Source organism: Onychomys torridus, chromosome 17, assembly GCF_903995425.1.
Source record: "Onychomys torridus chromosome 17, mOncTor1.1, whole genome shotgun sequence".
Classification (NCBI taxonomy): Eukaryota; Metazoa; Chordata; class Mammalia; order Rodentia; family Cricetidae; genus Onychomys; species Onychomys torridus.
In genome coordinates, this window is record NC_050459.1 from 34409385 (window position 1) to 34435865 (window position 26481).

Genomic DNA, 26481 nt, shown 5'->3' on the forward strand with positions numbered 1-26481 from the left:
ATTCTTTCTGATGGATTCTTTTTTTTTTTTAAGATTTATTTATTTATTAGGTATACAGCATGTGTCCCTGCAGGCCAGAAGAGGGCACCAGATCTCATTACAGATGGTTGTGAGCCACCATGTGGTTGCTGGGAATTGAACTCAGGATCTCTGGAAGAGCAGTCAGTGCTCTTAACCTCTGAGCCATCTCTCCAGCCCAAAGGCTGTTTCTTTTTTTGGTTTTTCGAGACAGGGTTTCTCTGTAGCTTTGGCACCTGTCCTGGATCCCACTTTGTAGCCTAGACTGGCCTCGAACTCACAGAGATCCACCTGGCTCTGCCTCCCGAGTGCTGGGATTAAAGGCGTGCACCACCACTGCCCTATAGCATTCTTTCTTTTCATAGAAACCATACTTTATTTTTCAGGTGCTTATAGTGTATACTTTATACAATTTAATTATAAAATCACTTACTAAACGAAATCTCCATATGTGGGAATGCTTGGCCATTGTATTTAGGATGGTATAGGATATATATATATTTAGGATAATTTCACTCCTGATATCCTACCCAATGATCTTCTCTCTTTTCTTCAGCCTATATAGTAATCCAGGTGGGATGCCTCCTTACCCTTCTCAAGGTTTCCCATTTCTTCCTCCGTATCCTCCACAAGAAGCTAACAGGAGTATCACATCTTTGTCTGTAGCTGACACTGTTTCTTCTTCAACCACAAGTTATACCACAGCCAAGCCAGTGGCTCCTTCATTTGGCATCCTTTCCAGTCTGCCGTTACCTGTTCCCATGACAGAATCTTCAGCACAGGTTGGTGTCTTGTGGAGTCTGTGTTCTGTACCTGTGAAGTAGGTATTCAGTTAGCTGGCATTTATTATGTCCATCTACTGAGATAGGCATGAAAGAAAAATTAAATCATACTTGTCATCTCAAAACAACTCAAAAGTTAACCAATAAAGAATTGCAAATATAGAGCTTCTAGGCAGAGAGAGCCTAGATGTGGGAGACAGCTGAGTTCATTGTCTCCACAGACCAAGTAGCAGTAGTAGGGAAATAATATCATTCCAGGGTTTTACTTTATCTCAGTACTTCAGACTATGCCCGTAGTAGATGCTCCGGGGAAAATGAGGCAGATATGGGTGGATGAATTTATGCCTGAGGCCAGATTTTTAAAAGATGGTTTTAAAATTTTGAGGATAACAAGAGGGTACATAAAGTATTAGGTGATTGGGTACATTGACAGAGCCTTGCACTATCTGCTGGGTGGCGTGGAAGTATAGTTGCCTGTAATAGCTCTCTCTAGCTGTCATGTAGTGTATACTGGACAAGGCACAGGATGTGATTAGGAGAAGCAGGTGTCAAATTGAAGAGGGCCTATTGGAGCATGCTGAAGTTTTCCAGCATTTTATTGGCAAACTCGTATGTTTAACAGTACATTGAGGGTGGAGGCACATGTATGCATCTCAGCCTTCGGAAAGAGAAGGCAGGAAGATGAGTTCCAGACTAGCCTGGACTAGTTAGTGAGTTCAAGGTCAGGCTGAGCTTTATGGTAAGATCCTGTTGTGACAAAATCAAGCAGAATAAGTAAGTACGTTAAGAGACTGACGTAAAGGAAATGTATGTACATGTGAAGGGCAGAGATGAGGTTGTGATTTGAAAGCACCAATAGATGCAGTACTTTAAAGTTTATATAAATAAATGGGACCAATCTGAAGTATAGTTGAGATTTAACATTCTTCAAAACTCTTCTTTAGATTAACCAAAATGGTTTTGGTTATAAGATGCCGGATATCCCTGATGCATTTCCAGAACTTTCAGAACTAAGGTAAAAAACCTGAAGAGTAAAGATGGTCTTGTCTATTTTATTTATAGTTTCATATTCAAATTTAAGTAAAATGATTTAAAATTCCTCCACTGTTCCTTTACTGTGGTTGTCTTAGTGGCTAAGTGGTATAAATCCACTTTAGGATGATAAATTGTCACATGACTTGTTTGTGTCTAGGGATTGCTCTAGATGCCAAGAATGATGAAATAATTACCAAGATAACAAAGTTTTTTTCCTTCACTGTAGCTTGCAGTCTTTGAGAATTATCTGTGAATATATTAGATTCTGATAATTTCAAAATAGACCTTTCATTTTTCCTTTAGTAGACTAATGTTGTGTATAGATGAGTAGACTAAAGTTATGGTAATATTTGACAAACTAGTTTTAGAGCCAAATTTTTACTCAAATTTATAGCAGATAAGGTGGCAGGATTCAAGTTTAAGGTACTATTTTTCACATAACATAAGATGTGCTGCAAATAAAGCATTTCTTGGTCCCTTCATTTAGTGGAGTATCCCAGGTACCCCATTAAGGATTTATAATATCCATGAGGCTAATATTAGTAAGACCATTAAATGTAATTAAGAATTATGCAGATTAAAGTTTGTGAACAATCCTGTAATTTAAAAAAACAAACTTTGATGTTATTTGATCCTGTATTTCTATTCATGGGTAAACATCAGAGATAATTTTTAAAGAATGCAAGTCCCAAGACAGAAAAGACGTGTTACATGTATTTTATGGGGTTTGGTATACATGCTCAGCTGCCAAGAAATAAGACTATCTTTGAAATATTGCCTTTTATCCTTTTTTAAAAGTTGACCTACTATAAAAACTTGTGAAAACATCAACACTACAGGAAGAAAAATAAAAGAGTGTGATTTGCCTCCATATTCCTAATCCTCCATGTGTTTCTGACTCTCTTGTTTCTCGTGCTGCTGTGTCTTACTCTGTTGGGTAACTGTGGACATGAATCAGACTTGCTCTCCAGGGCTTGTTTGGTTTCCTTTTTTTAAGCACTGCAATGAGCTTGGCCCTCCCATGTCAATCACTAGTTAAGACAGTGCCTCCCAGGTTTCCACGCAGAGTAGTCTTCCAAAGGCATTTTCTCAGTTGAGCTTCCTCCTTGGATGACTCGAGCTTGTGTCCCATAAAACTAGCCATCACTCAAGTCAGATTGGAAACTGAACATTTATCATCATGGAGAAAAACTAGATGGCTGGTATTTATTAACAGTTTCTTTTTCTTTTGTCTTTAGTATCTCACAGCTCACAGACATGAATGAACAAGAGGAGGTGTTACTAGAACAGTTCCTGATGTTGCCTCAACTAAAGCAAATTATTACTGACAAGGAAGACCTAGTAAAAAGTATCGAGGAATTAGCAAGTATGTTTCCATTTGCTTAAATTCACAAGTCCTGAGAAAACTGTGATCTGTGCTGGGAAATAAGCCAGAGATTTATCTTACAGGAAATAATCTCCTTTTGGAGCATACCCTGGAAACCAAAAGGCAAACTGTTTTAGATAAGGTGAGTTACTGATCATTTTTAAGACATTTTTACAGTTCAAACATCAGATGAAACAGCAATCTTATGTTTTCTTTTAGTATGAATTACTTATCCAAATGAAGTCGACCTTTGAAAAGAAGATGCAGAGACAGCATGAACTCAGTGAGGTAGGACTGATGGCTTTTCTCTCTTCCTCGGGGGGCTGCTAGTCTGCAGGGGCTTGGTCACTTCCCTGCTTTCACTTTCTCAGAGACAGTTATTACCCACCTGACTTTATAAAGCTGAAACCTGGTGTCCATGCAAGAGGTTATCTAGTTCCAAAACCCATAGAATACAAAAAGCCCCAGCAAATACAAATTAGGAAAGTAGTATACCTTATAATAAAGCCTAGTAACAAAAAGATAACTTTAAATGAAGTACATTTTATAAGATTAGACTTATACTTATAAAAAATTAATCTTTAAAAATAAAAAAGTAGATGTAATTTTTGTAACTCATTCCAGTAAGAAACATTATAGTTAATAATAATCTATTACCCTTAAAATTGAATTTTGAAAGGTAAAGCCAATGTAATATAAAACAACAGCCAAAAAGAGACAAAGGAGAACAAAAACTTATAATGAGCTTTCATATAACATCCTTTAAAATAAAATTAATATAATAAAGGTTTAGATTGAATAGTTAATATATTTCTGGTACTGAAGTAATTTGTACATATTTACCAAATATCCCAAACTTTATGAGGAAACTATTACCTAATCATATTTCTATTTTTCAGGTAAGGAAATTGAAACACAGAGAGGTTAAATAGATTCCTTGAGGTCATATGATAGGAAATATTAGAGTTGGGAGTTGAACTTAAACTGTCTGTCCCCTCCCAGGAAATCTGAATACCTGAAACACACAACCAACACACAGTAGTTTTCACAGCAGTCGACATCATTCTTTTATACTAGCTCTTACTAACTAAAAATGCAGTGTCAGAGTCCAGCTCCAACTTGTCCGAGAGTTCTTGTGGGGGATGCAAGAGGAATGAGGGAGTATTAAATATGTAGCCGTAAGTTTCTCCAGTCCCACCTGGCCCTGCAGTCCTGCAGCCACTTATAAAATAATCACTCAGAGGCTTAATATTACTTACTTGCAGATTATATGGCCTATGGCTCAGGTTTCTTATTAGCTAGCTCTTATAACTTAACCCACCCCATAACTATTAATCTATGTATCACATGTTCTGTGGCTTTACCTGTGTCTCATTACAGGTTGCTCCTTGGATGGCACTTTCGTGTCCCTCGGTCTCCTTTCTCCTCTCACTATGTCTCTTGGAATCCTGCCTGGCTCCATCCTGCCCTGCCATAGGCCAATGCAGCTTTATTTATTAACCAATCAGAGCAACACATATTCATAGCATACAGAAAGACATCCCACAGCATAGCTAGAAAGACAGAGGAGAAGATAAGACAGACACAGGAAAGCCTTGGAAGGGCCCTGCGTCAATACCCACTCACCTCATCCTTCATTCTAATGGGCTTTTTATATACTACCAAGGGGAGAGGCAGAAGACACCCCCTTCCCCCAAGATCAAGGCACAGAGTACAGCCAAGTGTAGACCCTGGTAACCACACCCATGGCCAAATCATCCCATTATGCAGCCCTGCTGGGTAAAGCAAGCTCCAATTCTCTGTCTTTGAGTAAGATCTTACTAGGGAGCCTCTGTGGGCCTCCATAACATAGTATTCTTTTATTTAAATAATCACTAGAAAGCACCAGTGAACATCACACTAAATCAGTGTATGTAAGAAATACCCTACCTGTTGTCTGTCATTGCTTGGGAAGTACTCAACACCGTGATAAATCAAGGGAGGCTGACTTACACTATGAAAGAACAAGTAAACAGTTGTTACCAGAAAATAAGCAGAATGTTAGAGAAATGAGAAAACTTTTTTCTTCCATTTCAGCAATTAATGTTGCAAAATGATGTATGGACAAACAGAAAAACCTCCATTTACAATAGAAGCAGAACTGTAGAGTACTTAGAACCTCCTGACATGTTAGGGAAACTGCTAATTGATATAAAAGAATACTTCTATTCTCTAGTTAGAACAGCGTAAAATATCAATGGAATGAAAGAGTATTCATAAGATTTGATTCTTAATATGTCTTAAAACTTTAATATTTCCAATCAGTTCCCCAAATATGTTTTTAAAATTTTTGACAGATTTTTTTAAAAAAGTCTGAATGGATTAAAGTAATCAGGAAGGAGTTGAACAAAAAAAGGGATGAAAAAAATCATGCCTTCTTGTATATCATTTAAAATGATGTCGTAGTTTTGTAGGAAGATGAAAAATAGTTGTATGGAACAGGTTGCAGTTCAAAAATAGGTTCATGTATGTGAGTAATAACGGGAAAAACTTCAGGATTCAACAAATTATGTAATTGCTTATTGGTTTAGTGTCCAATCAGCAATAGTCTTGATTCTTTATATCAAACCTCATAAAGCTCATATCATACAGAGTGTAGAAAGACACTATACATATAGTTTCAGTAGAAAGTATAATAACCAGTTAATTCCTAAAAGATTTTTATGTGAAAAGCCCAGTTTTCCAATTGGAAAAAGCAAAAGCATAGAGGAGAAAATATATATCAATTTAAGATTTATATGTACTAAAATAAAATTGAAAGTGAAGGTTTTTTTTTTTCTTCAAAGAACATGTACAATATGGACAACACAGATATTGCCAGTGGGTAGTAAAGAACAAATGAGAAAACAGGAAGCCCAGCCAAGGAAAACCGAATGTCTCATAAAGAATTCTGCTTTTGAGCTAAGAAGTAGAACACTTACTGAGCCTTTGTAAAGATGCACTTGCATCCCCATCACCAACACAGTTGTGCTTTAACACCTTTTCTTACTTGTCACATTTATGTAAGAATTGTTTGAAGTGATATCCCCCCTATACACACACACACACACACACACACACACACACACACACACACACACCCCATAGGGTTTCTGTGTGTATCCCTGACTGTCACAGAGCTTGCTCTAGACTAGGCTGGCCTCGAACTCAGAGACCCACTTGCCTCCGACTCTTGAGTGCTGGGATTAAAGGAGTGCACCACCACCTCCTGGCTTGAGATGATTCTTGAAATACTTAAAAATATAAAACAAAGAAACCCTTCACTTCCTGAGTTCCTGGAAATGTGCTCAATAATATTTTCTAGTGATGGTGAATTCTCTGAACCATGCTTAAAGTATGAAAATCAAATCAGTAGACTTTTGATCACCTGTCTCCACATTATGCAGTGTGTGCTCCAATGCCTGGCACATAGTTGCTAACAAATATATATTTAATGAATAAGTAATGGAAATATATTATTAAACTATTAAATTCTAGTTTTTTTTCTCAAACAAAACGTGTGTCACACTTATAAAAATAGGTAACATGTGGGTGATAAGGAAATGTTATTTGTTGTATGTATCTGTAACAGTACCTCAATAATGCACCACCCACAACACTCTAGAATGGCTGTTAAAAATAGTTTCAGTTTCTTCATTTAAGTCTATAATGCAATTAGAATAAATTTTTCCCTAGATATTTCCTTTCTTTGGAGAACTCTGTTCAGGTCCCAGGCCAATTAATTGAATGGGTTGCTTATTTGTTTTTGACTCTTTCATTTTTGAGCTCTTTATGAGAAGCACAACTGGCAAAGATTTTTTTTCTCATTTTGTGGGCTTTCTCTTTACCCACTGATTGTTTCTTTAGCTATGCAGAAGCTTTTTAATTTTTGAAGTCCCGCTTGTCAAGTTGTTGGCCTTAATTCTTGGGCAAATAGAGTCCTATTCAGAAAGTCCTTTCCTACATCTATTATGTAGGGCTCTGCGTATGCTTTCTTGTGGCAGCTTCAGTGTTTCAGATTTCAGGTTTAGGTCATTGATCCATTTAGAGTCAGTTTTAGTGCAAGGTGACAGTTATTGGTCTAATTCCATTCTTTTGCATGTGAGCATCCAGTTTTCCCCCACACCGCTTGTTGAAGATACTCTCCTTTCTCCAGCTTTTATTTTTGGCAGCCTTGTTACATGTACATGTTTGCGTCTTGGATTTTGTTCTGTTGGTCCACGTGTCTGCTTCTGTGCCGATGTCATACTGTTTTTGTTACTGTGGCTCTGTGTACTCTATCTTAAGATCTGGAATGAGAACCCCTCCAGCATTGTGCTTTTTTGCTCAGGATTGTTTTTCATTGTCCAGGATCTTTTGCGGTTCTATATGAATTTTAGGTTAGTTTTTTTCTATACCTGTGAAGAATAAATAGGGATTTTTATTGGGATTGCATTGAATCTCTATGTAACTTTTGGTAAAATGGTCATAATTTTCATAATTCTACCAATCCTTGAGCATGGATGTATTTCCATTTTCTAGTGTCTTTTTCTGTCTTTTTCCTTGGAGGTTTAATGTTTTCATTGGTTAGTGGTTTTTTTCCCCCTTAGCTATTTTATTTTCTTTGAGGCTACTATGAATTGGAGTGTGCCCATGATCTCTTTCTCTGTATGTTTGTTGGAGGTATATAGAAAAGCTACTGATTTGTACAAGTTAATTCTATATCCTGCCACGTTTCTAAATTTAACGTTTCCAGAAGTTTTTTGATAGAATTTTTGTTACTCTAAAGTGTAGTATCATGTTATCTGCAAATAAGATAGTGTGGCTTCTTTCAATATTTGTGTCCCTTTAATTTCCTTCTCTTGTCTTATGTTCTACCTAGGAGTTCTAGCACAATATTAAAAAGGAGTAGGGATAATGGACATCTGTCTCGTTGTTCCTGAGTTCAGTGGGGTTGCTTGAAGCTTTTCTGTCTTCCAAGTGATACTGAGTTTCTGGTGTGTATCTTGTATTGTGTTGCGGTATGCTCCCTCTAGCCCTGCATTCTCTAGGACTTTTATTATGAAGGCATATTGGAGTGCTCCTTCTGGTTCATTCTCTGAATAAGGAATAATTGGCTGTAGGTCTTCAAATGTCTTGTAGAATTCTGCTGGGAACCTATCTGGACTTCGTTAGCTGGTAGGGTTTTTTTTTTTTTTTTGGTAGACTTCTTGGTTTAATTTTGGTGGTTTGTCTGAATGTAGAAATTCAGCCATTTCTTTTTTTCCAGCTTAATAGAGTACAGGTTTTAAAAAAGTATTCCTTGATAATATTTTGAATTTCTTTGGTGTCCATGTTTCTGTATTCATTGATGATTCTGTTAATTTGGGTCTTCTTTGTTGTATAGTGGGCCGAGGGCCTGTCCATCTTGTTTATCTTTTCAAAGAATTAACTCTTAGATTTGTTAATTCTCTGCATTGTTTTCTTTGTTTCCATCTCATTGATTTTTGCTCTGATTTTTTATTATTTCTTGCTATCAAATAGGTTTGGATTTGGTTTGGTCTTGGGTTTACAAAATTTTGAGTTATCTCAGGTCATTTGTTTGCCCTCCTGATAGTTTAGTGCAGGCTCTCACAGCTGTAAATCCCCTTGGAGGACAGCTTTGCATGTGTTTTGTTGTATTGTCTCTTCATTTTCATTTAGTTCCAGGAATCTCTTTCTTTCTGTCTTGATTTCTTCTTTGACCTATTCATCATTCAGTAATGAGTTGTTTAATTTCTAGGGGTTTGTGTATATACTAGAGATTTATTTGCTGTCAATTTCAAGTTTTATAGGATTGTATTCAGATAAGATACAAAGAGCAATTTCAATCTTTTTGAATGTGTAAAGATTGGTCTTGTGTTCCCAGGATGAGGTTTATTTTAGATAAGCTTCCCCTTGCTGCTGAGTAGAACCTGTATTCTTTGGTGGTAGGGTGATATATTCTGTAGCCATCTGTTCAGTCCTATTTGATGTATGAGGTCAATTAAATCTTAAGTTTTTGTGTCTATTTATTTATTTTTGTACAGATGGCCTGCTCTTTTGGAGAAAGTGGAGTATTGAACCACCTATATAGATTAATTGAATTTGTGTCTTTAAATCCAGGAGTATTTTTAATGAAATTACTGCTCCAAAGTTTGGTGCATATATGTTTAGGATACAAATGTCTTCTTAGTTAACTGTTCTCTTGAGTAGAATGAAGTGTCCTTCCTTTTCTCTTGTGATTAGTTTTAATATTTTGTCAGATGTTGGGATAGAGATGCCTGCTTGCTTCCTGATTCCATTTACCTGGAGTGGTTTTGTTTATCCTTCTACTCTGAGAACGTGCCTCTCCCTAAAGCTGAGGTGTGTTTCTCGAAGACAACAGGTAGATGGATTTTGTTTCCTGATCCACTCAAACAAAAAGCCTGTGTCTTTTAATTGGAGATGGTACCACCCACAATGGGCTGGGTCCTCCTCCATCAGTTACTAATTAGGAAAATGCTCCATAGGTTTGCCTGTAGCCAGGTCATATGGAAGTATTTCCTTAATTCAGGCTTCTTCCTCTCAGGTAACTCTAGCTTGTGTTAAGGTGACATAAAACTAGTCAGCACAGGTCCTGATATTCTGTCTTCTCCTTGATTCTAGTTTTCAGATGTTTTTTGATTTCTCTAGTCATTGGGTATTTTATTCCATTTGATTTCAGCTTTAGTCTTCTTCAGTGTTTCTCTCTCTCTCTCTCCCCCTCTCCCTCTCCTTCCTTCCTTCCTTCCTTCCTTCCTTCCTTCCTTCCTTCCTTCCTTTTTTTTTCTAGTTTCTCGAGACAGGGTTTCTCTGTGTAGTTTTGGAGCCTGTCCTGGAGCTCACTCTGTAGACCAGGCTGGCCTCAAACTCACTGAGATCCGCCTGCCTCTGCCTCCTGAGTGCTGGGATTAAAGGTGTGCAGCACCACTGCCCGGCTTCTTCAATATTTCTATCTCCTGATTGAATTCTTTTCTCAGGTGTTAGATTGCCTTATGTTTGAGCTTTCTTGTGCATCTGTGCATGAGACCTTCATTCTCTTTGTGTTTGTTCTTTAAGTTCATTGAGCTGTTTCTTTATGTCTTCTTTAAGTTCCTTTGACTTTTCAATTCTGTGTCCTGGGGTTCATCTAGGTAAGTCTCATTGGCAGCCACTTCTACAGGACTGGGAGATTTTGAAAGAAGATACTGACATAGTCTTTCATATTGTTTGTGTTTTTGTGATGAGATCTGGCTGTTTGGCCTTCTTTTGTTAGTTCTAAGTCTGATATAATAAGAACATATTAGGGCAGAGGGGATGTAAGATTTGGGTTTGGCTTAGAGGTTGGAAATGGTTTGGGAGGAATGAAGTCAGGTGGACAGAGGTATTGGACTGTATATAGGATGTGCATCCTTGTCTGTGTCTGGAGTGTGGGAGTAGATTTAGCTAAATGTGGTATAGAAGGGTCCTGTTGGTTGGAGGGTAGGAATGGTCAGCCTTGGTGGAAGCCTAGAGATTGGTTTGGGCATGGACAGGGCTGGACCGACTATGCCTGGACACTGGATGTGGGTCCTGGGCGAAATCTAGCAAGTTGTCAAGTATGTGGTGGTAGTGGTGGTGGGGGCATTTACATACAGAATAACCAGGCCAGACCCAGGAAAAGGATGTGGGGGATCTGGCAAGGTGGAGAGGTAGAATGAGGGTTGGTAGCAGGTCACTGGGGGGATGGTCTTGTTGGAAATCTAGAGGTGGGTTCAGGGGCAATGAGGTGTTCAAACTAGGGCACTGGATGTGGGACCTTGTCTTGATGTGGCTCCTGGGGAAGTGTGTGTGTCAGTGTTTATGGTTGGGAGATTCACCTGTTTGATCCCTAGGGAAGGATGGGTGCTAATGTTTTTGTTAATCCAAGTTTAGTAATAAGCTTGTGGGGGTTTTTAACCTTGGTTTGTTTGTTTAAACAGGATTTTTACATAGCCCAAGCTGTCCTAGAACTCATTACGTAGAACAGGCTAGCCTCAAACTCACAGAGATCTGTCTGTCTACCTTTGTCTCCCGATTGCTGAGATTAAAGGCATGTGCCACCACCCCTAAGAATTTTTAATTTACATGTGTTTTGTATATTTGGGTGTTTTGCCTTCTTATATGTCTATGAACCATGAGCATGCAGTACCAAAAGAGGCTAGAAGGAGGTCAGATCCTTTGAAACTGAAGTTAATCCTTGTTAGTCACCTTGTGGGTGCTGAGACTCACTCAGGTAGCAAATGCTCTTAACCACTGAGACATCTTTTTAATCCTCAAATAATAAATTTTTAAATCAGTAAATATGAATGCTTCAACATCATTCCTTTTCAAGATCTCTTGGCTATTCAGAGTCTTTTGAGATGTCCTATGAATATTAGGATACTTTTTTCCAATGAAAGGCTCTTGAAATTTATGAAATTGCATTGACTATATAGATCTTTGGGGTTAGCATCACCATTGTAACCGTATTAAATCTTATAAGCTATGACCACTTAACCTCAGGGTTTTTTGTCCACACTTTCTGCTTCTATAGTTACAGTAAATCCCTTCACTTTTGTCACATTTGGTTCTTTGAAATGAATTACTGTCTAGCCTGTATACTCACTAGGATAGACAAGAACAGGAATACAAGGAAATGGGGTCATTGGGTATTCTCACAATGATTTAATTCCAAAATATCCAGGATAGAATAATGGTTTATCAGTTTCTTATTTAAATAGTTTACAGCTTGTGATTTGGTTTCTCTTGTGTTTGGTATCTGTACTTGCTGGTTTTATGTCAACTCAACACAAGCTATATTATATTTATCAGAGAGGACATAGTCCCTATTGAAAAAGTGCACCTGTAAGATTGGGCTGTACTCAAACTTGCAGCCCATTGTGGGTGCTGGCTCCAATGGGCTGGTGGTTCTGGGTGCTGTGAAAAAGTAGGCTGAGTGAGCCATGAGAACAAGCCAGTAAGAAGCATTCCTTCATGGCCTCTGCATCAGCTCCGGCTTCAAGGTTCCTGCCCTGCTTGAGTTCCTGTCCTGACTTTTTCCAATGATGAATAGTGATGTAGAAGTATAAGCCAAATAAACATTTTCTTCTCAAATTTCTTCTTTTTTTTGTCATGGTATTCCATCACAGCAATAGAAACCCTAAGTCAGAAGCTATCCAAGTATCCAATGTGAATATTGCTTTCCATATCTCCGCCTCATGTTCCTTCTCCATAGTTTATCTGAGAATTAGAGACTAATGCAGTGCTTGATGTTTTGTTGGTTTGTTCACAGAGTTGTAGTGCCAGTGCCCTACAGGCCAGATTGAAAGTAGCTGCACATGAAGCAGAGGAGGAGTCCGATAATATTGCTGAAGATTTCTTGGAGGGAAAAACTGAAATAGATGATTTTCTCAGTAGCTTCAAGGAGAAGAGAACAGTATGTAATACTCTTCAGTTGAGGATGAGTGACAACTTAATATCAAATTTCTTAAGTATGTCCATGGTAAAATCGTTAGCACATACCCAAGCTGGAATGTTGAGTATGGAGCGGACTCTGAGAAGCCTCTTTGGGGAAGGACAGCAGTGCGTCACTGTTGCTGTAAACCTGTTAGTTTGCAGTACACGACCAAGGAATTTAATGATAGATTTGTACCATTGTGTAGGAGCTGGTAAACCAGTTTAGTTTGATCAGCTTAACAGCCATAATAGTCTCCTGAAAAACAACCTGCTTTAGAAGTTGCTTAAATATAGAATGTCCTATAGAGATAAAAAACAATAATAATAAAAAAATAGAACAGCTTCTATTCTGGTGTTTACATTGTATTCAAGGAAAAAAATCTGCTTAATAATTTCATATTAGTTCATATAGCCCTAAATATTTACCCAGTATTTCTGAAAGTCATATTTGTTTGTTATTTATTAAGTTTTATGAAATGTTTGCGTGTGGGTGTGTTTTTGTGAGTGTATGCTTGTGTGTGTGTGTACCCTGTTAAAGCAGACAGGGCAAATTTTATTTGATTACCTCTATTTTTCATGAGAGACAACTGAAATTCAGAGATGGGTTAGTAACTTGCCTGTGTTTATAATATTAGTAAGAATTTGGTTTCTGACCCATTCTGTTCTATAGAGCTACAATGAAGTTTTCGTTAATTTTCCATGATTAACAAGAGCAGGGTTTAGTTCTGTGTTTTTAAAGCACGGGCATTTGAAATTAACGTTAGGGAAGTTTGTAGTCAAAGATGGTTTTCAAACAGCTCAATGTTTTTCTGGATTCCTAAAGTCTGAGGAATTATTAGCTACTTTAAATGTTAAAAACTTAAAGGGATGTTAGCAAATTAAAATAGTCTTACTTGCAATTCTGTCATAATGTAGGAAGTAGATGGAAAAGTGATTGGTATTTTACATGATTTGTCTTGTAGATTTGCCACTGTAGAAGAGCGAAAGAAGAGAAGCTTCACCAGGTGATGGCAATGCCCAGCCAGTTTCATGCTCCTCTATAGGTAAGTGGCATTGCAGCTAGTGCAGTTCTTAGCAGTGCCTGTTCACACTGTCATTACAGTTGTTGCTGTTACAAAGTGCTGCTGGGAAAGACACCGCTGTATAAGTAGCCTGTAGCCAGCAGAAACCTCCCCCTAGTCTCAGTGTGACCTGTCCTTCAGGAGAGGTTGCTAACCTGTCATGTTCCCCCATTCTTCTCCCATCTTCTAATCCATGCTCTGGGAGCTCTGAGCTCTTTTCTTTCTCCTGTTTGTTATAGGAATGTTTTGTTTACAAAAGAAAATCCTGCCTTGTATTAGTTCTATTGATGTGATAAAATGTCATGGCCAAGACAAGTTTTAGAGGGAAGAGTTTATTTGTGTTTATGGTTCCTAAGGGAGAACCCATAATGGTGCAGGAGGCATAGCATTAGACAAGCTGGAGCAGGAAGCTAAGAGTTCACATCTTCAACCACAACACGAAGCAGAGAGCAAATTTTTAGTACAGGGAAACTGCAAACTCTCAACGCCCACCCTAGTGATACATTAGCAAGGCTGCATCACCTCCTACAACAGCTCCAAGTGTTCAGATACCCAAGCCTATGGAGGACATTTCTCATTCAAACTACCACATATCCCAGCAACCTTAAATACAAGGTTGCTGTTGAAGGAAAATACAAAGATACTTTCTAGAGCCAAAATAAAGAAGGTACAGCCCAGTTACTGAGAGTAGAAACACTGGAGGCCACTCAGGCTGGCAGTTTCCCACTGCCGAGTCTGACTGTTGTGTTGGATTGCTGGGATCAGACCCATGGTTTTCTATGTGTTCAGCAAGCACTCTAGAACTGACCTATATCACCAGCACTCTTTTTAGTAACCCATTAACCATTACTGCTCACAGCAGTTGGTGCAGAGTACTAAGAGTCTCGAGTTAAAGTACAAATCCCTAGGAGAGATGGGTAAATTACCTGCCCTAGCCTAATCAGCATGGCTAGAGATTAGGACCATGTGGTCTTGCACCCAGCCATCCAGGCTGAAGGAATAGACTTTAAGGAAGAATATGGGGGATTCTTTGAAAAAGTGATAGGCATTTCTCATCTTTAGTACAAATTGCATTACTACCAACTCTGAATTACTTTGGATTTTACTTTCTAAATTGAGCTCATTTTTATACTTTTTGTGTTCACCCCAGCTGAAGAAATAGAAATAAATTATTATATAGGAACATACTGAAACATTTTCCTTACCCAATTCCCTCCCAGTCAAGTTACAAGAAAACAGAATAAAGGAATGGGAGTTTATCATCTTAAATCTTAAGTTCAAAATTTTTTTCATTTCAGATTTTCCTGAAAACATGAATCAAGAAAGAAATGGGACACAAAACTAAGCACATTGTTTTATATTTATGACTTATGAATTGGCATTTCATGACCATGGCTGAAATTCAGATGCACTCTATAGATTGTATACATGACTGAGATGATTTTGTATAGATTAGAATGATTGCTATATTTGTTTTGAGCAATTTTTCTGCACTGTTTGCACTAAAAATGTTTATTGTTGACAAATCCTGTATTTAAGTTCCTCTGCTATTCCTGATTAAACGTCTATGCATGTAATTCTAGCTAGTTTTTAATATTTTATAAAACTACTGATTAACATTTGTAGTTTTAACTTGAAGCTGCCTCATTTCTTTATCAAGAAGGTTATTACTTAGATTCTTTTCCTGTCAGCCTTGGAAAAGACCAACATGCACGCGTGCGCGCGCGGAGACAGACAGACAGACAGACAGACACAGACACACACACACACACACACCAGGAGTCCTGCCAATGTTCCATCTCAAGAAAGCAGCTGTAATATCTGCAGTAAATAAGAGTGGGGAAGCTGCTCTTACAGGTTCATTTTCAAACTCAAGATGCATTTAGGGAGCTATACCGGTTAATATGCTAGTTTGGTTTTGTTCTGGAACAGGGTCTCACTGTATAGCCCAGGCTAACCTCAAAATTGTGATGCTCTCACCTGGTAAATACTTTACTTAAAAACTGCCTTTTTACTTGAACCAGTCCCATACGGACTTCCATGCTGATTAAAAAATAACTGTCTATGGGTTTTTAGTTAAATATATTTTTTATATTCCAAATGTTTAAAACATCTTTTTGTTAAAAGATGGTAAAGCTAAACCTAAAAAGTCAGTGAAATTTTAATACTCTAACTTAATCTTTCCCTAAAATTAATTTTTCCTAAGAAAAAAGCTTTGTAACAAGTAATACTCAGTCTTACTTTTTAATGAATTTGATTTTCTAATTTGTACTTGCATTCAGCAATTTGTTTCTGTATTGTTTCACAAAATGAGCCTATTAAAGTACATAACGAAGAAAATGAAAACTACTTATCTGAGGTTTAGTAAGTTAGGATCTAAATCACTAAATACCCTAACATTGATTGCTCAACTGTCATTCCAAAGCCTGTGTACTTTACAGATTGTCTTGTCTTCCTTCCTCTTACTCTACATGACTTCGTGTTTTTCCTAAAATTTTATTACCAGATACTTTCTTATTGGAAAATGTTTCATGTTTGTTGAAAGCATGTTCACATGGACTGTAGCGATCCATTGTGGTTGTACACTGTTTTAACTGCCTGTCTTCCTGGCACTGTTGCTGAGGACATGCTATTTAATCCTCAGAATGGCCAGATGAAGGGTAAACTTGTTATTCCCAATAAGGATGTGTAGGTGAGATAACTGATAAGAGTGTTTATCAATTTTGTGACCAACTTGGGGGCATTCAGAGAAGTCTCCTTACTGCCCTGGTGTTGGAATGCAACATTGCCAACTACATTCACTGTAATGATAGAGAATTTATCAGTCTCAGGCTAGTTGCTTTTAAAAACCAGGCAGATCCGAGAACAAAAGACAGCAGACTGCAGGCCTTCTAGAACATTGCTTCATCTGGTCTGTCTTAATGAGCATCTAAAGACCTCCAGCACTGCAGAAGAAGGCTACCCAGAGGTACCCAGTGTGGTCTCTGGTGTCTGTGCGTCTTTCCCTACCCACTTTACACAATGCACACACTGCACTGCTTACCAAAACACGCTGTTTATACAGCCACGATAGGAATCCAGAGGGGTGTTGTATGCTTGTATATCCAAGTTTCATTGTCTGTCAGCTAAGGAAGCAGAATTTATCCTTCAAAATCCAGAGACCCTCTTTAGAATCTAAACATTAGACAGACCTTGACCAGTTACCTGCTTACCAGTTGACAAACTTGTTCAGATGGCCATATTTCTTTGTTGTAAAAGTTGGCTACAGATATGAATACCAAAGAAGATGTACTGACTACTTTATAATATAGAAGACTATAAAGGAAGGCCTAGGAATTAAGACTACCTCCAGTAGAATTTGTCATGTTAGTACTAAGTCAGTGAGGTAAGAGTAAAGGCATCTATTTCAATGTTGGGTGAAATTTTCAGGATAAATTAACACTAGGGGATTAATGTCAGAATACAGAACTGAGGTGGTTTGACTAGTTTACATAGAAGACAGATAAGATTGTGTTGAAGTAAACTAGGGTTTTTTTGTTTTTGTTTTTTTAAGGTTTTTTGTTTGTTTGGTTTTTTGTTTGTTTGTTTGTTTTTAAGGCAGGGTCTTTAACCAAGACTACCCTCTTGACTTGCCGTGTAGCTGAAGATGACCATGACACTCTGATCTTCCACCTCCCGAGTACTAGAATCGTAAGCAGGTTATCAGCAAGCCCAGTTTACGTGGTGCTTAGGATTGAACTCAGGGCTTCAAGCATATGAGGCAGGCACTCTGCCGGCTGAGTTCTCTTCAGGAATGAAAATTTGTACCGGGTAAGGGGCTCAGTGCTAACCGGTTTGTCATGCAAACATGAGGACCTGCGTTCTAATCTTCAGAACCTGTATAAAAACCTGGGACCTGGTAGAACACGTCTGTAATTCCATTTTTTCTACACAAGAGAGGCGGCTGAGGAAATCACTCAGGAAGCTTTGCAGACCAGTTTGTATGACGGACAGAACAGTGGCAGATGAGACCTTGCTGCACACGGGGTGGAAGGCAAGGACAGACACCTGGTCTGTTCTCTTCTCACTTTAGAGGCGTGCACACACATGTGCCAATTTAATTTTAAAAAATCATTTGAAGGTTAGTTTATTTTCCTCACTGTTTTTAATTTGTCAATTGACTTGTTCAAACATGATCAAAATTCTTTCCTTTTTCATGTCAAGTTTAGCATTACTAAAAGTCACAAGTCACTTGAGTTGTAACGATTACTAGTTGGGAAGTACTGTGTCTTGAATCAGTTATATACTGAAGTATTCCCTGAAACACTACCTTAAATAATAAAATGCTTCATGACTAAAGCTTGATTTAGAATGAACATGTAGTACTAGAGGTTTTAGTCTTGTTGAATTGACCACAGTTTGTCCAGGCTCCCTGGAAAGACAGGCAGTAAATTTGTATGTAGTTTCAGTGCTAGGTTAACTTGTAAAAAAGACTTGGTGAACACATGTTTACATTATGTTTTGTAAAAGGATGAGGGGAACAGAAAGTGTGTGGCTCTAATGTCGAAGGTGCCACGTTAAAAAGTTAAAATTTAAAATATATATACTGTTTGTTTTTCCAAATACATTATCCAGTTTGGCACAGATGCTGGCTTTTGTTTTTTTCTTTCTTCCCTTCTTTTTTTTTTTTTTAGTAGATTGTCTGCCATAAGAAATTAGGCAACAGTATTTCTTAAAAATGGTAAGAAAGCCAGGCATGATGACACACACCTTTAATCTCAGTACGTAAGGGGCAAAAGCAGAAAGACCCCTGAGTTTGAGGGTAGCCAGGACTACATAGTCAGATGCTTCTCCCCCGCCACACACCAAGAAAAAGAAAAAAAGAGTCATGTTATAAAGCTATAAAAGCCAGTCTCACTGTATCCCATGTGTTTGTTAGCTATTAGACTATTAGCTAAGACTACAAAAAAAAAAATGACTAAATATTTCTTATGCTTACATTGGGGAATTTCTCAACAGAAAATACTCAGATTTAACATCTAAAAGAATTATACTTGCTTTATTTTTATATTAACAATATTTTTATATTACAGGCCTTTAGTATATTAAAGTCATCTTTAAATGTGAACACTACTGTATTACATTATGTGTATAACCCACACTAGAGGTTTTCAAAGTCTCTTGTCCTTTCTTAATGTATTTCTATTTCCACAAAATTGAATACATTATCTGATACAAATTTTCACATTTTAAAATACTGTTATAAAAACTAAGGTTAAATTTATCTCTTTATTAGAATGTATTAATATTGCAGAATCATACAATAATAACATTTCAGTGTTCAAACACAGCAACATTTCTCCATGAAGAGTCTTCAGATCAAAAGTTTGATTCAGATCTTGTTTTTTAGCATAAGATGGGAATAATGCTGCTCTAAATGTACATTTTAACAGAAACTTCAGAAATGGCATTCATCAGTCCTACCATGAGATATTGCTAACGTTACTGAAAACATTAATTTGTTAGCTAATTTGTAAAGTGAAAAGCACTATAACCTTTACTCCCCATGTCTAATGGACGTGATGTAGGGGTTTGAAGAATGACCCAAAGGCTTATATGTGAACGCTTGGTTCCCAGTTGGTGGAACTGTTTAGGAAGGATTAGGAGGTGTGGCTTTGGTGGAGGGGGTATACACCATCACTGGGAGCTGGCTTTAAATTTCAAAAGGCCCACAGCATTCCCAATGAGCTCTCACTGCCTCTGGGTTATGTGTGAAGATGTGAGCTGTCAGTCACTGCTCCAGCCCCTTGCCTGCTGCTGTGCTCCTCTGCCATGGCAGTCATGGACTCTGACCCCCTGACACTGTCAGCCCAAATAAACTCTTTCTTCCAGTGGCCTTGGCTGTGGTGTCTCATGACAAGAGAAAAGTAACTAAGACACAGAATCCCTAGTTCTTCACTCTAGTTTTCCCTTGCTGATGTATTACAGGTTGGTGGTGGCTCACAGTTTTGGTAAATGTAGTCTCTGAAATAGTAATAAAAGGTTGCTAAGAGCTGATATCTGGATTCATATTTGAGATAAAGTGAGACTTCTGATACTACATACATGTTAAAGAAAAACATACATTTTAGCATTTTTCTGTGATGAAGAAAAGCAGAAGATACTCCAGAGGGGGAAATATAATTTAAAATATCATCTAATGAGAAGTTAAAAGGATTATCCTACCTGAAAGATTAATTTCAAAGCTATTTAGGAATATATTTATTAACAAAAAGATTACTTTCAATACTTATTTTTTAAATTATTGGTAAAGGCAGAAGGAAATGTCAAATGTTTCAGAAAACACACTGTATTTGGAAGTGAAGTGAAGTTCTAAGCCGTTAACAGTAGAAGGGAAGGAGAGGAGAGGCTGTGTCTGGGAGGACATGTATGGACCACCTCAGGAGATGATGGTTTGTTTCTTCATAGTGAATAGCACTTTCACCGTCCAGCATGAGCCTCAGGAATGCTGAACAGTCTCATTATGAGTTGATAAAAGAAGTGGCTATTGAAAGACTGTATTCTCTTTTTCTTTTTCATGTTCATAGCTGTATTTTATGGTTGTGGATGGAACGTGCCATTTCTCAAGGTATTTTTATTATGAATTGCACTGTCCCCTCAATTTGAAAGTGTTTCTGTGTCTTTTACCTTGGAACTCCAAAGGGAAACTTCAGGCAGTGAGAAACACAGCTTCGTCAGAGTCCCGGTCCTTGCCACTGTCTTCGCTGGGTGCATGCTCACCACCACTTGGAGATCGGCAGCTCAAATCCTCCACCCCAGACTCTTGATCGCTATTCACTGACAGATCGGGATCTGAGCTCTTCAAATTGTCTTGGGTTAGAATCAGAGCAGAGTCTTCATCACCCTGGGAAGGGCTCCTGGATGGGAAGGACTTCATGTTCCCACTGTAATCCTGAGGAGTGTTGGCCGTGCTGTTGTCTGAGGTAGAAAATCCTGAGTGTTTGCTGGGTTCACTTTGCTTACTCTTCACTTTGGTGCCATTTAAGTGGACTTTCTGAATTTTTTCCAGCCTCTAAAAAATAAATAACAACTTTGAGAAAAGTCATAATTTATTCTTTTTTTTTTTTTTTGGAGCTGAGGATCGAACCCAGAGCCTTCTGCGTTTGCTAGGCAAGTACTCTACCACTGAGCTAAATCTCCAACCCCAATTTATTCTTATATATATGCATGCCTTATTAGTCATTGCTTCCCAGTAGAGGATAATGTTAAGAGGTCATGAATGTGAACAAAATTGAGAAGCTTGCTCTCTTCACCTCTAATACAAGGTTGGTAGTGACTGCCTTGACAGATTCTCTATAATGTGACCAATGCAATCTGGTTGGAAGTAACTGGAAGTAAGTGGTTCCTTTCTTTTTTATGTCTATACAGTTTGTCATCGTTATTTTCATCCTATTAACTGTAAACGTGTGGGGTTTATTATTTTTAAAATATTTTATGCATGTGGATGTTTGTGTGTATGTGTGTGTACCGTGTGCACCTGGTATCTGTGGAAGTCAAAAGAGGCTGCTGGTTCCCTTGGAACTAGTTCCAGACAAGTGTAAGCTGCCATTTGAGGGTTAGGAATTCACAGGAACCCGGAGCCTGGGTCCTATGAATCCAGACACAGCCAGAGGACACTTGCAGTGTGGCATAACTAAGGCAGAGCTCCCGCAGTCATTTCGAGAAGGTAAGCCGGTTTCGGGAAGAGCAGAGGGAACGCTGTCACAAGACAGAGCAGAGCTTGGACCCTGCAGTGGCCAGAAAGCCAGAAAGGCAGCCAGCAGAAAATGCTATAGTTAAATGGAGAGCACTTAACTAGAGCTGAAAGGATTAGCACATTATGAGGAAATCTCAAATGCTAAGCTAAGAAATTTTAGCTACTATAAGAAATAAATTAACATTTTAAGATTAAGGTACTTTTGATTCTACATACTTTATTTCTACATTTGACAATTTTTTTCAACCACAATAAGTAGGATCCTAAGATTAAGAAAGCTGGATGCCTTTATGAAAAATAAATTGGCCAAACAAGAGGGGACTTTGGCAAAAGGTCTAAGATGCCTCTATAAACTTAATCTGGGGCTCATTTCAGTTCTCTGGTTTTATTCTTTAGTCCAGGTCTCAGCTCTACTCAACTCCCTTCATCTAAACATGTGGATTTCTAGGCTTGGCGCTCAGGCATTAGACTCCTTAGAAAGTAGTATCCTGCTGCATAGTGAAGAGCTACTTGTCCAGTAATGTACAACGATGCAGAACAGAGCTCTTCATTATTAGATGTTCCTTTGACAATAGCTCAGTTATACTAGAATAACTATTTAGCTTATCTCAAAAGTACTCAAGTCCAACACGGGAATATGTTTAATACCCTAAACTTAGGGCCTGAAAGCGGATTTATTCTAGTGTATTATGAAGAAAACAAGTGTCATCCATGTCTAAAACAACTCTATTGCTGGCATCCTTGCACTGTAAAGCTCCATTTGCCGAGGCCATAATTCATAAGTGGGGATCTGCAGGTGAGTTTCCACTGGTCACACACATTCAGTCTGAATCTGCCAACTTTATCTAGGCCATTATCAATCTGAGAGGAGTTCATGTCCTTTCCTGTACCATCATTGCATTCAGCCCTCATCATAATGCTTATTTTATATACTACATATTATTACTGTTTAAAAGTCTTATTGTATTTAAAAATTTTTTTAAATATTTATTATGTATACAGTGTTCTGCCTGTGTGTCAGATCTCATTACAGATGGTTGTGAGCCATCATGTGGTTGCTGGGAATTGAACTCAGGACCCTTGGAAGAACAGCTGGTGCTCTCGCTGAGCCATCTTTCCAGTCCCGTATTTAAAACTCTTTAAAGCATTTTATATGTATGTGTGTGTGTCTTAATGCATATGTGTACATCACATGCATCCAATGCCTACGGAGATTAGAAGCATCAGATCCCCTGAACTGTGGTTACCTAGGGTTGTGAACCACCACTGGGTGTGGAGAACCAAGCCCCATCCTCTGAGAGGAGTACTATTCTTAGCCACCAAGCCATCTCCAGCCCCATCTCATTCTTTTTAAACATTGATTCTCACTTGGAAATACAGGTTCCAAACAATAGGAATTTATTGCTTTCTTGAGCAGATGAATGGTAGAGTTTTAAGATGAGTGAGGCAGAATGAACAGTATTCACTGAAGATGAAGACGTGCAAGAGGAAACACATGAGTGCGCATGAGCACACACATATGCACGTGCATACACACATACAACACACACATCACAATGTCTGCCTAATAATGGAAATTACACATGCATAATTTATACCACTATGGTCAATCTCAGATATTTACATTTAAGTACAGCATCAAGTTGAGCAGCAGGCTTTTAGTTCAGTTGAATGCATCCAATTTTGCTTTTTCATGCCCCCCTATCTTTTTACAGAAAACTTAAGTACTCTCAAATAACAGTGATGATAAAAATAAAATGTATTGACCAGGTTTGGGTTTGGGTGTTCATTCATCTGGGTGTTCATCAAAATGAGACCATTTTGTCTTATCCACTGAGTAAAAAATTGTAGACCTTGATGGTCTTCCTCAAGTTAATGCTCAACAGGCACAGAAAAAAATATAGCAATAGGAAGACTCACCCCTTCTAGGGCCTCCAGTTCCTCCTCCAGCTGCTGGGACTCCTCCTTCACGGCCATGAGGTAATCTGTAACAGACTGTCGAGGCTGCATCCCCTTTTCAAAGCGGTTATACATGCCACTCCAAAACCTGGGAAGGAAGGATACCACATATCCCAGTCTGAAAGCTCACGGTTTCAAGTCTTGTCTTCAGTATCACAGCATTAATATTAATAACAAACAGCAACTACTAAAGGTTCCCGGTTGGTATTTTTTTCTACGGTAGTTGATTTCTCTTAGAGTAAGTTCATATAATACTGAATTAAAACATACATGTTTTTTCTACAATAGACTGGAACAGCATTTTTTTTTTTTATAATTGGAACTTTGAGAATTTGTGACTATATATTTAGAATTCCTGCTGCAAAGGAAAGCTGGCTTTTAAACTTAGAATAGCTTTCACTTTATTACAACCACCAGAAACTGACATTTGCATTTTCAATAAATCTATCCAAGACAGTAAAGCATTCTAGGATGCAAATGCAACAAATGTCACCCTGGGAACATACTTGGGCCTGTAAAGAAGTGCCTCGAGAGAAAGGACTCTCATGTGTCTGCAGCACAGAGAACAGTGCCTGAGCCTCAGTAAAACATTTTCTTAATTACTAGTTTTGAGCTGTTAATAAGCTGTAGTACAAATAACTGTAGCAAGTCTTGATTAGTTTTAAAAGTTGCTATTTTGCACAAACCATGCAGGCATTTTTGGTGCAGAATTAATGTTCTGCTAAGTTGTCAGAAGATATACCATGGTATCTCGGACTGAAACCATTTTTAGGAATAGAACCCAGTGTGTAAAACTGTCTTCTGTTTTCTGGCCTGATCTGAATCATTTTACCATGAAGAGAGACGGGTGGATGCAAAGGACAGCATGCGGCGTACACTTAGTGTATCATAACCAGAACCTGTAAAGGCCCCTGCTCCCCTCCCCCGCCCCAGTGCCATCTTCTAATCAGTGCTTTCCACAGGCGGGTATTCCCACCCAACTTGTCCTTCCAGTTCTACTTCCACAGGGCTTGAGTTCTCTCTCTCTCTCTCTCTCTCCAAACAATTGCCATGGTAGGAACTTATATTTTAAAGCCCTTATTACAAAGCATCAATTTCCATGGGAACTTCACATGTAAAGTAGTGGAGAGAAAGAGCACTTCCAGAAATAGCACCCTCAGATGGCAGTGATCTTCTCTATTGGATTTGATGTCCACCCTCAGATGGCAGTCATCTTCTCTGCTGGGTTTGATGTCCACCCTCAGATGGCAGTGATCTTCTCTATTGGATTTGATGTCCACCCTCAGATGGCAGTGATCTTCTCTACTTCTCTATTGGATTTGATGTCCACCATCAGATGGCAGTCATCTTCTCTGCTGGGTTTGATGTCCACCATCAGATGGCAGTCATCTTCTCTGCTGGGTTTGATGTCCACCCTCAGATGGCCAGTTATCTTCTCTGCTGGGTTTGATGTACAGCATCAGATGGCAGTTATCTTCTCTGCTGGGTTTGATGTCCACCATCAGATGGCCAGTCATCTTCTCTGGTGGGTTTGATGTCCACCATCAGATGGCCAGTCATCTTCTCTGGTGGGCTTTATGTCCGGCAAAGCCTTTAAGCTGGTATTGCACACTTTTGCCCCTGAATGTTGTCATGATTTGGCAAGTTCCTAGAGACTGACTTACTTATATGTGAAGTTGCAGGGAGCTGTAGGCAGATGAAGGCTCCCCTGGGTCTGACTATGGTCAGCTCTAAACAGAGGATTGAGGTAGTCAGCCCGATTCTTCCACAGGTGTGACCACAAAGAGTAGGTTCTTTCTTGAATCCTGTTATTTAAAAAAAAAAAAAGGCAATAAACTACTCATCTTGGTTCTTCTAAATAACAGGTAGTTTCTATTCAAGCTAGAAAAGAACTAATAATTGTTATCTGAGGTGTTCTTAATATACAGCAGTGGTATTACCATCTGCCAGTAGATTCTTGGCATGGTACAAAAATGTTCTTAGGATAGTCTCCACTACTGTCTGTACTAGCCTTGACAAAATGTTTGCTTATTTTAAGTAAAGAAACATCGAGGTGTGGGGGGAGGGTTGAAGAGACGGCTCAGTGGTTAAGAGCACTGACTGTTCTTCCAGCACCCACATGGCAGCTCATAACTGTCTGTAACTCCAGTTCCAGAGCACCTGACACCCTCACACAGACAAACAGGCAGACAACACACTAATGCACATAAAAAAAAAATAATTACAAAAAACCCAAACATAAGTTATATAGTTTCTTTCAGGTTCTTCTCCTAAAACAGTTACTGGATCCTTAACTTTCTAAGCCCTATGCTAAATGCTTTGTTTTTCTTTCATTTAATTCACAGTTCCTATATAGGTCCCATTTTCTGGATGAAGAGACCAATGAATGGAGTGGTCTCAAGTCCCATACCTAGTTAGTAGAAAAGCCAGTATTGAAAGCCAAGCAGATACCATTAGACCACAACCTATCAAGAAAAACAAGTGAGACTAAAGGATGTGTTCTGCTATGTGTCCGTTCTTACATTCCTGTGGTTGCACACAGGCCAGCATTCACCCTCAGGGGTCCTTCAGGAACTGTCGACCCTCCCCCCCTTTCCTAGTCTTACTATATGGGGGAGGGAGAGGTTGTGTGTATGTCTGCAATGTGTGGGAGCAGACGTCAGAATCACCCTTAACTGTTCTACCTTACTCACTGAGGCAGGCCCACTCATGCAAACCCCAGCTCAGTCTCACTAGACAGCTGCTCTAGGGTTCCCTGGCCGGCCTTCATTTGTTTGCGAGCCCAGACTCCAGCACTTATGTTTATAGGCAGACATAAACCACTGAGCCATCTCCCAAATCCCACTTGTTTTTGAGTCCGTTCTCACTGATGTCAGAGATCTACAAGGATCTGCCAGCTCTACTTCCCCAGCACTGGTATAAGCACACCACCAGGATGGAGAGAGAGAGGCCTCAGCAGCAGTCCTTCCTTCAGGACCCACCCAGGTCTGGTTCCTAGCACCCATATGGTGGCTTACAACCAACCAGGGGATCTTGCACATTCTTACATTCAGGCAAAATATACACCTAAAATAA

At 38.7% G+C, this 26481-nt stretch overlaps 2 protein-coding genes across 3 annotated transcripts in view; one reads left to right on the plus strand and one right to left on the minus strand.

Moving 5' to 3' along the window:
• Vps37a (VPS37A subunit of ESCRT-I) overlaps positions 1-15040 on the plus strand; it is a 39181-nt gene extending 24141 nt beyond the window's left edge. The window contains exons 5-12 of the mRNA XM_036166400.1: positions 575-800; positions 1745-1815; positions 3074-3201; positions 3285-3343; positions 3421-3489; positions 12488-12631; positions 13614-13694; positions 15011-15040. Coding sequence (XP_036022293.1) covers positions 575-800; positions 1745-1815; positions 3074-3201; positions 3285-3343; positions 3421-3489; positions 12488-12631; positions 13614-13694 — 778 coding nt within the window. The 3' untranslated portion in view covers positions 15011-15040. The remainder of the gene's footprint in view (positions 1-574; positions 801-1744; positions 1816-3073; positions 3202-3284; positions 3344-3420; positions 3490-12487; positions 12632-13613; positions 13695-15010) is intronic.
• Positions 15041-18961: 3921 nt separating this feature from the next.
• Positions 18962-26481, minus strand: part of Mtmr7 (myotubularin related protein 7) — a 91758-nt gene continuing 84238 nt past the window's right edge. For both annotated transcript variants that reach the window (XM_036166398.1, XM_036166399.1), the window contains exons 12-14: positions 25071-25211; positions 23368-23494; positions 18962-20763 (exon numbers count right to left, since the gene is read on the minus strand). In XM_036166398.1, the coding sequence (XP_036022291.1) occupies positions 20401-20763; positions 23368-23494; positions 25071-25211 (631 nt within the window). In that variant the 3' untranslated portion in view covers positions 18962-20400. The remainder of the gene's footprint in view (positions 20764-23367; positions 23495-25070; positions 25212-26481) is intronic.